Source organism: Dasypus novemcinctus, chromosome 6 (assembly GCF_030445035.2).
Source record: "Dasypus novemcinctus isolate mDasNov1 chromosome 6, mDasNov1.1.hap2, whole genome shotgun sequence".
Classification (NCBI taxonomy): Eukaryota; Metazoa; Chordata; class Mammalia; order Cingulata; family Dasypodidae; genus Dasypus; species Dasypus novemcinctus.
This window is the reverse complement of record NC_080678.1, coordinates 77,694,876-77,709,893: the sequence shown is the minus strand read 5'-3', so window position 1 is coordinate 77,709,893 and position 15,018 is coordinate 77,694,876. Positions and strand designations below refer to the sequence as shown.

General features: G+C 37.0%; 1 protein-coding gene across 4 annotated transcripts in view; it reads right to left on the bottom strand.

Annotated features, from left to right (window-relative positions):
- CCAR1 (cell division cycle and apoptosis regulator 1) overlaps window positions 1-15,018 on the bottom strand; it is a 66,379-nt gene that overhangs the window by 39,254 nt on the left and 12,107 nt on the right. For 2 of the 4 annotated variants that reach the window (XM_004470526.5, XM_004470525.4), the window contains exons 3-10: window positions 14,177-14,349; window positions 13,721-13,765; window positions 11,691-11,723; window positions 9,013-9,206; window positions 7,390-7,504; window positions 7,089-7,281; window positions 816-945; window positions 532-693 (exon numbers count right to left, since the gene is read on the bottom strand). In XM_004470526.5, the coding sequence (XP_004470583.1) occupies window positions 532-693; window positions 816-945; window positions 7,089-7,281; window positions 7,390-7,504; window positions 9,013-9,206; window positions 11,691-11,723; window positions 13,721-13,765; window positions 14,177-14,349 (1,045 nt within the window). The remainder of the gene's footprint in view (window positions 1-531; window positions 694-815; window positions 946-7,088; window positions 7,282-7,389; window positions 7,505-9,012; window positions 9,207-11,690; window positions 11,724-13,720; window positions 13,766-14,176; window positions 14,350-15,018) is intronic. The other 2 variants (XM_004470528.4, XM_058298939.1) reach the window with 1 other exon arrangement.

Sequence of the window (15,018 nt, the reverse complement as noted above, 5' to 3'; positions counted from 1 at the left end):
AGTTCAGAAATTCATGCTAACTTACCCATGGCCTCTGATTCCAAAGGCTATATATTTGTGTATACACACACATGCACACACATCCACATGTGTATGTCTCCATGTGTATGTTGGTCTATCTTGCTTTTATATCACACTGCCTCAGCCTAAATTGCAGATTAGTTCTGCTATATTACTGCTTCATCATACACAATGGGCTATGTATGAACTTAAAACCTATCAATAAATCTGGGATTTGGTATATGAAATAAAATACTTAAAAGAGTAACTTTACGGAACAACTTCATTACAGAATTGCCTTCAGGAGCAGTTTTTTTCAATAGGTGATACGCTTATAATGAACTCATGAAAATAACGCACTCTTGCAGAGAATTCACCCTAACTTGAGTTTCTCCCCTTATATAAATTAAGAACACTAAATTTCAGGATAGCGAAGTTACAAGCAAAGTATTTCTCTATGTAACACATTCTTTCTAGGCAAATTATATGAATTTCTGAAATTTGTAATTCAATAAAAGGGAAGGAACCTACCAATCTAAAGAAAATTTTGAAAACTGAACTGTGTAACGTGGAACAACACGTCGAACTCTCCGAGGGGATCGTTCTCTCTCTCTTCGGGGAGATCTTTCCCGGGAACGTTTTCTCTGTGGTGATCTTTCTCTGGACCTACGTCTTTCTCTCTCTCGTTCACGACTTAAAAAACAAAATTTTCTAAAATTACTGATATTTCTGGGCATTTTGAAGAGCTCTTTAATGCAGTAAATATAGTAAGTAATAAGAACAACACAATTCCACAGTGTACTTTTGAAATATACCTTCGGTCATCTTTTCTGTTAGGTACTTGATCCCCTCTGTCATTCCTTCCAGAAAATCTGGATGGTGGATCTAACCTTCGTGCTGGTTGTGGCTGTGAAACTATACGGACTGGGGGCTGCAATAAACCAGCTTAAAAAGATAAAGAAAAAAACTTTAAACTTTAAAAGCACTACTTGTATACATTTTACAGATAAAAACTGTTGCTATATGAATACCACCAAAAAACTGGGAATCACTAAAATTTCTTTTTTTAAAAGTTAGCATAATTTATAATAATTTTTATAAAACTGATATCGTCTTGGTAAATTCTTCCTAGTAATGAAAAATAAGATGGTGGACTTGGCCCAGTGGTTAGGGCGTCCGTTTACCACATGGGAGGTCCACGGTTCAAACCCTGGGCCTCCTTGACCCATGTGGAGCTGGCCCATGCGCAGTGCTGATGCATGCAAGGAGTGAAGGGGAGCCCCACACACAAGGAGCGCGCCCTGTAAGGAGAGCTGCCCAGCACGAAAGAAAGTGCAGCCTGCCCAGGAATGGCACCGCACACATGGAGAGCTTACCAAGATGACGCAACATAAAGAAACAAAGATTCCCGTGCCGCTGACAACAGAAGCGGACAAAGAAGATGCAGCAAATAGACATGGAGAACAGACAACCAGGGTGGAGGGCAAGGGGAGAGAAATAAAAAAATTAAAAAATCTTAAAAAAAAAAAAAGAAAAAGAACAACTATCTTAAAAATAGTTAAATATTTATTTTATTTCCAGGTAGGATAGTATATTTGTACCACCTTTGGTATAATGTAAACTTAAAATATTTTATGGATAGAAAGAAAATATTTGAAAGACAGTTGTTAAAAACCGAATTCCGGGAAGTGGATCTGGCTCAACTTGGTTCAAACCCAGGGCCTCCTGACCCATGTGATGAGCTGGCCCAAGTGCAGTGCTGATGCATGCAAGGAGTGCCATGCCATGCAGGGATGTCCCCATGTAGGGGTGCCCCACCTCCAAGGAGTGTGTCCCGTAAGGAGAGCCACCCTGCGTGAAAAATAAAATGCAGCCTGCGCAGGAGAGGTGCCACACACACGGAGAACTGACAGAGCAAGACAGCAAGATGACGCAACAAAAAGGGACAGAGATTCCCAGTGCCGCTGATAAGAATGCAAGCGGACACAGGAATATAAGCGGACACAGAAGAACACAGCAAATGGACAAAGAAAGCAGGCAGCTGGAGGTGGGAGGGAATAAATAAAAAACAACAACAAAAACAAATTCCTACAACTTTGGATTAAAATACTCTACTCTCAATATTTCCTCAGACCATAAAGATTTAAAAAGTTTTTTTTTTTAATTTGCTAAAGCCAGTCTGATAACCGTAGCAGAAGCGCCAGAGCTCTGTCACACCAGAGGTTTGAATAAGCAGCAAGAACTGGCTGACACATCTTTTTCAAACCTCCAGAAAACAGTTGAAGGCTTGTAAAAACAAAGCAAGCTCCCAAATCAAGAAAAATATTACTTGAAAGTGGTGAGATCTCATGGTGCCATAGCTGGCCCCTACCCTATCCCTTCACTGGCTGGACAAAGAGCCAGCCCGTACTACCAGGAAACTGGTCTTGGTTCCAGAGGGAAAAGGGTAAAACTCTCATGCTCATACTAGAAGCATGTATGCCTAGTCCATCTCTATGGTGGATAAGGAGACATATATCAGACTTGCCATCACAAAACTTCCCCTAAGAATAGCAGGCAGTTAGCTCACAGAGCTATCCTGGAGCATGCTGTGGGAGAATAGTCAAGTCATGGCTGCCTGAGGCAGGGGATTACTGGCTGCAGGAAATACAGAGCAGTGTCCAGCACCATAATGAAACTGTTTCCTAGGGAAGAGAGGACATTAGTATCTGTGTAAATGGGGGAATTTCTAGGGTCACAGGAGCATGTATAAAATGCTTAAGACTAGGCAGGTAAAAGAAAGGATCAGCGAGGCCCCTAAACTTCGGCCTGGAGCTATTCTCTAAACTCACTGTATGGATAAGCCCTGAAGGAGAGCACTTGAACATGTCAACAGGCAGACTGAGAAAGGTGTTTTCTTTTTAAATTTAATTTGTTACTTCTTAGCATTGAAGAAAAATTAACACTAGCTGCATACAAGCTTGAAGAACAGGCACCTCCAGTCTAAATTCAGAGATAACACATTAAAATATCAAAATTTCCAGGTTTCAAAAAAACATTATAAAACATACAAAGAAACAGGAAGTGATAGTCTAGGCAAAGGAGAATATTAAAGCATTGGAAAGCATTAATGAAGAGGACCAGACCTGGGACAAACCAGACAGCCTTTTAAAAGAAGGTTGCAAATACATTCAAATTTTTAAGGGAAAACATGGACAAAGAACTGAAAGAAATCAGGAAAATAACAGATGTACAGGGAAGCGGACTTGGCCCAGTGGTTAGGGCGTCTGCCTACCACATGGGAGGTCCGCGGTTCAAACCCCAGGCCTCCTTGACCCGTGTGGAGCTGGCCCATGTGCAGTGCTGATGCGCGCAAGGAGTGCCGTGCCACGCAGGGGTGTCCCCCGCGTAGGGGAGCCCCACGCGCAAGGAGTGCGCCCGGAAGGAGAGCCGCCCTGCGTGAAAGAAAGTGCAGCCTGACCAGGAATGGCGCCGCCCACACTTCCTGTGCTGATGACAACAGAAGCGGACAAAGAAACAAGATGCAGGAAACAGACACAGAGAACAGACAACCGGGGGGGGGGGGGGGGGGGAGGGGGGCGTTAAATAAATAAATCTTTAAAAAAAAAACAAAAACAGAAACAAACAAAAAAAAACAACAGAGGTACAATTTCCCTGGAGGGATTCAAGAGCAGATTGATTGGAGGTGGCAGAAGAAAGATTCAGAAAACTTGAAGATATCAATATCACAATTGAATTTAGTCTGAAGAGCAGGAAGAACGAGAAAAACTGAACAGAACCTAAGAAACCTGTGGGACACCATCAAGTGTACTAATATATGCATTATTGGAGTCCCAAAAGGAGAAGAAAGAAAGAGCCAAAGAGAATATTAAAAGAAATAATGGGGAAGCAGATTTGGCTCAACTGATAGAGCGTCCGCCTGCCATTTGGGAGGACCAGGGTTCAAAACCAGAGCCTCCTGACCCATGTGGTGAGCTGGCCCACGGGCAGTGCTGATGCGCACAAGGAATGCCGTGCCACGCAGGCGTGTCCCCCACATAGGAGAGCCCCACACCAAGGAGTGCACCCTGAAGGAGAGCCACCCCTTCAAAAAAAAGTGCAGCCTGCCCAAGAGTGGTGCCAGACACACGGAGAGCTGATGCAGCAAGATGTTGCAACAAAAAAAGAGACAGTTTCCCAGTGCCACTGACAAGAATATAAGAATACAGAAGAACACACAGCAAATGGACACAGAGAACAGACAACTGGGGGCGGGGGGGGGGGCAGCGGGGAAGGGGAGAGAAATAAATAAAAAATAAATCTTAAAACATAATAATAATAAAAAATAAAGAAACAATGGCTGAAAACTTTCCATATTTAACAAAAGATATGAATATACACACCCAAGACACTCTGAGAACTCCAAATAGGATAAACCCAAAGAGTCACAGAGCACTATGCTATATAATCAAAGTATCAAATGCCAAAGCCGTATTACTGATAGGTAAAATTACAAAGCATTAATTGCAATGTAAATGCCAAAAGCCTTTAGACTTAACTTCTAGTTTATAGTTTATTTGGTAAATAGAGAAATAAGGTAAAAACACAACAAGGTACCTCAAACCCACTAAAATGGCTATTACTAAACACAGAAAATAAATGCTAGCAAGAATGTGAAGAAATAGCAACCCTCATAAGCTGTTTGTAGGAATGTAAATGGTGCAGCTACTGTGGGAAAAGTTTGGTGGTGTCTCAAAAAGTTAAACATAAAACTATAATATGACCTGGCAATTCCACCTCTAGGTATATACCCAAAACAGTAGAAAGCGAGGACTCAAACAGATATTTGTATAACAATGTTCGTAACAGAATTTACAATATAGCCAAAAGGTGTAAGCAACCCAAATATTCATAAACAGGTGAATGGATAAACAAAATGTGGCACATACATACAAAATAATATTCAGCCTTAAAAAATGAAGTTCTGACACATGTTGCTTCACAATGAACCTTGACGATATTATGGTGAATAAAACAGAAACAAAAGGACAAGTATTGCAGGATCTACTTATGTTAAATAGTCAGAACATACAAACTTAAAGAGACAGAACATAGAGTACAGGTTACAAGGGGCATGGATTCAGGGAATGGGGAGTTAATGAATAATGGTTTCTGTTTGGAGCAATGGGAAAGTTTTGATTATGGATGGTGGTGAGGGTAATATAACAGGAATGTGATTAATCCCATCAAATGGTATGCTTGGGAGTAGTTGAAACGGGAAAGTTTATTTTGTGTTTCTTTCTGCAATTTAAAAAAAGAGCAACTAAAGAGACAGTGACAATTAAATTCAGTACATGATTTTAGACCAGATCTAATAATGGAGGAGAAAAGACTCAAATGGACATTATTAGGACATATGAAAAAAACCGGAATATAGACTCTAAGTTTTATACCCATGTTAAATTTCTTCAACTTAGTAATTATACTTAAGATGGATGCATAAACGAATATACTTGTTCTTAGGAAATGTACATGAAGTACTATGTTAAAAAACATGATGTATACAACTATTCTCAGATGTTCAGTAAACTGATGAATGGAGAGCTAAGTCAGACAGACAGAATGATAAAATAAATGTGGTAAAAGGTTAAAATTGATGGATCTGGGTATCGGGGGCAGGTGTATGTTGGAGTTCTCTGTATATGCGCTGTACTAGTTCTGCAACATCCTTTAAAGTTTGAAATGATTTCAAAATAAAAGAGTTCCACAAGGAATCAAGACATGGACATTCAGAACACTTAACATTCCCTAGGATCTATAAGTCAACTAGCAAGGTTTCTTTAAAGTCTATGTCATTAAGGAAGGTAAAAAAAAAAAAAAAAGTGAGAAACTCTTACATTAAAAAAGAACTGCTAACTTATGTTTCTTACATTAAATATTCCACCAGCTAAAGATTCATGGGCTGGCAGGGCTAAAGGAGTCATAATTGCCACTAGAAGACTACCCTACTCTTCAGCAACCGATCCCTGTCATATTCCCAACTTCACTAAAATCAACCCATCCTATCACACTTCTTTTTTCCTTTCCTTTTTTTCCCCAGTCTATCCTCATTGCTCATGTCAATTTTCCAATGAGTCCATGGGACACATCACAACCAAAACACTGCTTTGTTGAATATTTTCACAGAATCCACATCTTTTCTTACAACAGTGTTAGGGGAAAAATGCTTTTTAAGTCCCAATTCACAACTAGAAAACAGAAACTCTTAGGAGAAAATGAGAAAAAAAAATCATAAACCTTTAAAGAACCAAGTAACTTGGAAACAGTTTGGCATTACCTAATAAGATAAATTTAAGTTCTGATCCAACAATTACACTCAAAAGTATATGCACTGCAACAATTTGCACACACTGTCCCATAACACATATGAGAACATTCATAGCAGCATTTTCAGAAAGTCTAAAACTAGAAACCATCCAAATGTTTCCCGAAACACAATATACATTCAATTGTACAACACCCATTCAATGGACCACTATACAACAATGAAAATGAACAAACTAGAGCCACATAGAAGAGTATGAAAAACCTGAGAAGAAACCTTATACAAAAGATTATATAGGGAAACAGACTTGGCCCAATGGACAGGGCGTCCACCTACCACATGGGAGGGCCACGGTTTAAACCCCAGGCCTCCTTGACCCATGTGGAGCTGGCCCATGCACACTGCTGATGCACGCAAGGAGTGCCTTGCCACGCAGGGGTGTTCCCCCATGCAAGGAGTGTGCCCCATAAGGAGAGCCGCCCAGCGCGAAGGAAAGTGCAGTCTGCCCAAGAATGGTGCCACACATTCGGAGAGCTGACACAAGATGATGCAACAAAAAGATGCACAGAGTCCCGGTGCCACTGGTAAGGATAAAAGCGGTCACAGAAGAACACACAATGAATGGACACAGAGAGCAGACAATTGGGGAAGAAATAAACAAAAATAACTAAATAAATCTTTAAATGGAACCACTTTATATAAAGTGCAGCTTTAGTCTACCTGATATTTGTTTTAAATTCACAAATTCAATGAACTGGCAAAGATACTTTATTGCATGTAATACCTTTCTGTTGTGGTTGCTGTAATAAAGGCTGTGGCTGTGTCTGCAACAGTGGTGTAATAGAAGCTGCTGAAATCTGTGCTTGCAGCAGAGACTGGGGCTGGGGCTGAGCCTGAACACCAAATGTAGTCTGCGGTGCAATCGGCTGAAGTACGGCAGGAGGAGTCTTCAGTAAAGGTTGAGTTTGGGACTGATTCTTAACAAAAATAAAGAAATAAAATACCATGAAAAATAAAAATCCTTGTGAACTGGACGACTCAATTACCTAGTTTCTATAATATCTAACTCAAAATATTTTATTTACCTGATTTGGTAGAGTTTGAATTCTTTGTGCATTCCATTTAAAAGGCATATTAGGATTATAAGTAGCTTCAACCAATACTCTGTCACCCATCTGGGGTGTTTTCCCTTTGACAGCACTGCAAAACACATAAAAAAAATGAAGGTAAATATAAACACAATTAAAAGCGACACCTCCCCAGGTATGCTGGAATTCCCTGTACTGTTTTTGTATTGTTTTTGCATCTGTCCTGTAGGTTTGGGATTATCTCAAAATAAAAAATTTAAGGTGAAAAAATTTAAAAAAGGAAAAAAGATTTTATACTTAATATTTTAAACTATATCTAAAACGAAAGCATATAAAGATTTAAGAAGTAAATATATATCCTAGATATATTTATTTTAGAACTGATCTTGAGACTCACTGTCTCTAGATAAACACAAAGTTTGCAATGTAAGAAGTAATTTACCACTCCATATTCTTCTAATATTATGTCCCTATATAGAATTTCCTAACTTCTATAAACCAAGAGTAAGATTAGCTTTGGTTCTGGAAAGATGAGAGAAATGCAGAGAGGAGGAAAAACATCTCCAACAAGAGGCAAAAACGATCACCAGGACAAAAAAAAACTTACATGGTAACTAAATTCAATTTCCAAATACAGTAGTTTTTAAGTTCATTAGAAATATATTTGAAATAGCTAAGGAAATTCATATTTCCTGCAACTACCAAAAAGCTATCAAAACAGTACTGTAAACATGTTAGTTCACCAAACCAACATATTTGATAACATGCTTGAGGATAATATAGGGAATGTTAAACGATTTTGGCAGTAGATAAGGACTAAGCTTAATAATATAAATACAGCAATAATCTTCTACAAGGTGTTAAGAAAGTGGTGCTAATGGGAAAAGTGTAGTAAATGTAATTTATAGACTGTAATTAACAGTACTGTAATGTTTTTGCAGCAAAAGCCAAGTTGATACTATATTAATGCTAAAGGTTAAAAAAAAGAATATGGGATTTGTTTTTTTAAGATTTAAATAAGTATCTTTTTCCTCTTCAATTTTTTTTATTAATAGAGACCTTGAATACATGATTTAATCTGTGTTCATCTGTGTATCTTTCTGAACACCAGAACAACTGAGTTAATAGTTGGAAATAGATGAGATAAAAGTGCCTGGAGAGAACTTTTTAGGAGTAATGCTTCCATAACTTGCTGAGTTGCCTTTTTCCTGTTATTTTATTATTTTGAATTTGAAACAATTAAATGCTAAAACAAAAACAAAAAAACCATCACTACTGTAAACATATTAGTTCATCAAATATTAAACCTCCTCATTTATCTAATGCCTATAAAAGAGAAAGAATCACCATAAGTAGTTTGTTCAATTAAGATATCCTTTATCACATTTTCCATCAAAAAAGGTCACAGGTACCAATATAATAAAAGTTGAATGATTAGAAAGAAATTACAGCTAAACCATAATCACAAATTAAATTACATTATATAATAATCATATATTAAATTATAGCTAACCCATGAAGCACAATTAAGCAGGTGCTATTTTTTTTTAAGCAGGTGCTTTTATCAATGTAACAGTGCTAAATACAAGATGGCATCTCTCAACACCTTATGACGTTTACCTAAGCTGAAAGAATACATCCTCATCCACAAAACCAAAGGTATCATGTAGCTTTGTAACCACCCCTGTGAAAACACGCTGCTTCTGAGGTTGGGTTTGTTGCTGACTTGACCTTGGTGTTGGATATGATACAGTTATCTGTGCTGCTGGTTGAGGAGTAGACAGGCTAAGGCTTGTAGGCAGTGCAACAGCTGGCTATAAAACAAAATCAACATTGAATTAAGTTAATGACTTAAAATTGTCTAAAAAATAAATTACTTAAAACCAACCCAAAATATTAAAATTTGTGTGAAGTTTGAAAATGTGTGTGCTTTGAAGGTAAAGAATCAACTCTTGAAAAGTTGTAAGTTATTTTAGTCCTTTTTCATCAAGTTCCCCGAGATGAGTGTTTTCACAGGTTACTCCAAGGTAAAAAAGGTTCCATGGTCCAAAGAGTTTAAGAAACGTGTAGCAAAAAGAAAAAAAGGGGAATTTTAGGTTATATAGAAGCTAACGCACACACACAAAACCCAAAGAACTGTACAATACAGAGTGAACGCTAATGTAAACTGTGGGCTAAATTTAATAGCATTAATAGCATAATTGCAATAACATTATTTTGTGAATTGTAACAAAGGCAAAACACTAAAGCAAAATGTCAATAACAGAAAACTTTGTGTGAGGGGGGATATATGGAAACACTATACTTTATGCATGTTCTGAAAACCTCCAACTTCAATAATTTGAAAAAAAAAACACAAGAAACAAACAAAAAAACTGCGTATTTTAGCATCCTATTAGAAATTAAAAATCCACACTGGCACAATAAAGACTTAGGAATGCCATATATATGTATGGTATAAAAACTCAGCATTTCTTAAACTTTGATCTCAAAATTATTTTCTTATGGAATCTCTGTAATATCTCAAGACACTAATGTTCTATGGGGTACACTTGGGAAATGCTATTCCTAGGAAAGATAATCTTTTTCACCTTTTCTACTTAATTTGGAAATTCTATTAAGGGATAGGTGTTGGTCAATTGTAGTTCTTTGTTTAATAAAAACAGATACTGAGTATAATTATACTTTTTTTATTTTTTATTTTTATTTTTTAAAGATTTATTTTTATTTATTTATCTCCCCTTCCCCCCTCACCCCCGCTGCCTCAGTTGTCTGTTCTCTGTGTCCATCTGCTGTGTGTTCTTCTGTGTCCGCTTGTATTCTTGTCAGTGGCACCAGGAATGTGTCTCTTTTTGTTGTGTCATCTTGCTGCATCAGCTCTCTGAGTGTGTAGTGCCACTCCTGGGCAGGCTGGACTTTCTTTTGCACTGGGTGGCTCTCCTTACGGGGCACACTCCTTGCGCGTGGGGCTCTCCTACGTGGGGGACACCCGAGTGGCAGGGCATTCCTTGCACGCATCAGCACTGTGCGTGGGCCAGCTTCACATAGGTCAAGGAGGCCCTGGGTTTGAACCGTGGACCTCCCATGTGGTAGGCGGATGCTCTATTGCTGAGCCAAGTCCACTTCCCCTATACTTTATTTTTAAAAATTAATGGCTTCAAAAATAAAAAATGTTTAAAAGGGTATACAGTGAAAAGCTTGTCTTACCCCTTTCCTCTGCTACCCAGGTTCCCTATTCATAAGGCAATCACTGACAGTAGTTACACCTCCCCTCTTTTTTATATAAATGGAAGCATATTAATATATATGGCAATATACCTTTTCTTCCAATTCACATCTAGGCTATCTTTCTACATCAGTCAGTATATAAATTTCTCTTCCATTTTAACAGCTACATAGGCTATTCCACTATGGACATACCAGGAATCAGCAAAGTATGGCCCATGGGCCAAATTCATCCTGAAGGCAGTTTTATATAGCCTATAAGCTAAAAATGGTTTTTATACTTTTAAAGGGTTGGGGAAAACACACACACACACACACACAAATATTCAACAGAAACCATAAGTGCCCTTTCAAAGCCTAGAATATTTACTATTTGGCACTTTACAGAGTTTGCTGACTCCTGGTACATACCATAACTTATTAAACTGATCCACTAATTAAGACATTTAGGTTGTTCCTAACTCTTTCCTATTTCATCTGTCATTTTACATGTGTGAGTGTAGGGATTTTAGGACAAATTCTCAGAAGTGGAACTGCTCACTAAAATATTTCAGAGGTACAATAAAAAAAATTTTTAGACATGGTCAAGTTGCTTTATTGAGCAGTAAATTTTAAATAAATACAGATCTGTACTCTTCCTTCGTGAGAAGTTAGTAATTGTATGGAAAATTAGCACTACATATCAAAACTTCAAAAAATTTTGAAAGCTACTAAAAAATTACGTTGATAAGGTAACACAACAACTCCCCCTACTAAGGCCAAGCTAAAAAAGAAAACATATGCAAAAGATTCCCTTAAAAATATTAGCTACAAAGAAAATGGAAAGATTAAAATCAGTATGAAGTTTAAAATAAAACCTCTTTTTATTAAATCACAGGTAGGCCCACAATTAAAAAGCATGAAAGAAAACAAAAGTAAAACCAAAACCAAAAACCAATATACCTTCCATGTTTACTTAACATTATTACTGCTAATCTATTATGTGAATCTAACAAATACAAAAACAAGATATGAATAAAATTTTGGTCTACTCAACTCAGATATTCAAAAGAAAAAAGTAATATCAAACTAACCTGTGTTAAAAGGGTCTGCTGGGGTTGCTGTAACTGAAAAAAGAAAACACATACACACACACACAAAAGAAAAAGAAATGAATCAGAATTGTCATTTTAAAAGTGCTTTATAAAAGGAAAAATTCCTAGTAAAAACTATTTCTAAAAAATGTGAAAAGTAACAGGGGTCATTAAATGTATATGGTTTATTCTTTCTACCAACTGCAAACCTGACATTCAAATATTCATTGAATAACAGGCATTCAATCAAAATAGATTTTTGTTGTTATTCCACAGGATTAACACCCTCCTACCTGCCCCCACCACACACACACACACACACACACACAAAACCACAGGTTCCTAGAGGGGAAGATTTCTTGTTCTAAGACACATTAATTACCATGTTACAGAAATGATTCAGATTATCACCCTTATGCTACCTGTATTAAAAAAAAAACAAAATGAAACAAAAAAACAACCCACCACTGGTCATTCCATCAATACATGTGCCTAAAATGAAAAGCAATTTTGATAGATTTGCCCAAAGCACAGGGCCCATGAAAAGACCAAATACTCTGCCATTAGGTGTCTATGGCAATGGCAAAATTTAACAGTCAAAAGTTAAATTTTGTTAAGTTAAAGGAATTGGTGGAAGGGGAGAAGTTAAAAAAATAAATCTCTGAAGTAGAAAATTCACTTAGGCTAGGAAAGAAGAACCTATATAATGTTCTAATTTAAAAACTCAGTTTACCTGGGGTCACTTAATAGAGGCTAAAGCATACCAAATTATATTTTCTGTAAGTCAAGTATAGCTGAATAACTCCATTTTTAAAAATCATGAAGAGTACATACTGCCATTTTCAATTGGTTCAAACTAATACATTGTAATCTTTAATATAACTATTTCATAACAGTACTAAAGTAAATCTAAGGATATTTTGAAGACAGCCAATTTTGAGATCAATTTCTTGTCAGATTTTTAGAGTGTTAAAACTATTGTAAAAAAAAAAAAAGTAAAAAACAAAAAACAAAAACAACTATTAGTGAGATACTGTACTCTTCTGGGAAAATACAATGTTTTTCAAGCCCCAAAGGACTTAAGCCAAGGATGAAATTGGGCCATGGTTCCAGGACAAGAGTTATGGATTAAGAAGCTTCAAGCTTCTCCATAGTGTCTTTGGATCTACTTTTTGGTCCCTTTCTCTCTTATCCATCCCTTTTCTCTACTGCTGGCTCTACTTTCCTAAAACAACTTAATGGTTCAGGCACTAAGAAGAACTAATGACTACCTCCTAGCCAGGGAAAACAATAGAATAGGTGCTAGAATAGGTGCGTAGGCTAGAGCCTATCTAGACTTCAGGGGAGCAAACTCTTTTTCCCTTGACATGCTTCCCTTTAAAAGAGTTCTCCTTACCTCTTCCTGCCATCACAAATCTTAAGACCTCAAGGGACATTAATAAAGTATCTAGGGAAAAGAGGCCAAGGAAACTTGTCTTTTATAGTGTTAAGTCAGGGATTTTCAAAACGTTCAAATGTGTCTTGGAAGTAGGGGTTAGAACATCAAGCAGAAGGTTCCCTGCAGTTTCAATAGTTGTATGAGGGGGGAAAAAGCGGGAGGCGATGGAAGGGGAGGGCGCGACACAGACGAAAGCCGGTTCTAAGGTTTAAGCTTCAGATGGAAAAAAAAGGACTTTCATTTTCACATGTCATCCAGTGCAGCAGAGTAGAGCTAGAATTTACAGACAGGAGTAGAAGGCAAAAGATTCAGTAATTTTACAAAGTTATTCTTTCCAGATTATTCAATACATACTTCGTTAGACACAATATGACAAAGACTGACTGCTAATTAAGGAGATGGGTTTTCAAAACCTTTTTTCTATTTCCCTTTCTCTTGCACTTTTTCTTTTTTAACCTACCTCATTTCCCCCACCCGCAAAAAATTCATCACACATTAAAGGTACCTAATAGGAACTGAAATCTCTATCAACTGAATTTGAAACAAATGGCTATTTTAAAATCAGTTCTTAACATGAAAAATATAAACTAACCTGTTGTTGCACACTATACAAGGTCTGTTGAGGTTGTGAATATTGCTGAAAAATTTTTTTAAAAATTTTAAAGAAAAATACAGGTAATTAGTCATTTTATTCATTCTCAGTAAGTGATACACATTCACACAAATACCAAGCCAGAATTGCACAAAAAATAAATTTCCGGAACTGTCTAAAATAAAAGTTATTACTTATGCTCTAGGATCCATCAAGTATTGAATTTTGTTCAAATAATTAAAATATTAGAACTGAAGAATTCTAACTGTGCCTCTACAATTCTCTGTGTGCTGGGCATATACAAATTTTATCATCAGAAAAACAAAAACAATGGTAAATATAATAAAAGCCCACAATCCTTCCTTCACTCTTTAAAAAAGTGAAGATAGAGACCCTGGCTACTCAGATTTTCATAAATTTTTCTATGTCACATAATAAAATCTATTATGGATTTACCTGTTGCAATGCAGCTGCTGCAGCTGCGGCTTGTTGCTGCAATGCTGCAGTCTGAGTTAACTGATAGTTTGTCGGAGTTTGTGTGGTAAGGCCTGCCGCCGCCAATGCAGTTTGCTGTGTATAAATAGTTGGAGATGCTCCAAGGAGTGATGGCTGCTGAACACCCAATGCAGCTAAAATGAAATAAAAATTGAAAAAATTGAAAAAAAAAAATCAAGATTATTTGCTGAAGCAGATGTGGCTTAAGCAGTTGGGTGCCCTCCTACAACACCTGAGGTCCCGGGTTTGGCTCCCAGTGCCTCTTAAGAAAAAAGAAGACCACAGACACAGAGCACAGAGAGCAGACAATTACAAACAATGAGGGGAGGGGGGAGAAGAGAAATAAGTAAATAAAATAAATCTTAAAAAAATGATTTGGGTCCTTCAAGAAAATGTTCCAAGATTCTTAGTTGTGCACAGCCTGCCACTGGTTACTACAAAATTAAAATACAATTTCAGTAATGCTTTCAGAATTTAACTCATTCATGTATCATCCTAGATACCAATTGCTTTTATTTTTTTATATTAATTTATTGAAGTATAGTACTCATACATTAACTTACATAAACAAGAAGTGTATAATAGGCGCTGTGAACTTACAAACATATATAACACCATACAGGACTCTCATAGCTCACCCTACCAATAACCTGAATTGTTCTTAAACATTTTTAACTAATGATTAAAGACCACTGGCAAAATATTACTACTAACCAAAGAATTTGTCCCCAACCAACCCGATTATCTTTATATCATTTATATATAAACATACATAAATAATTAAGTGTATAGTAAAAGTTGTG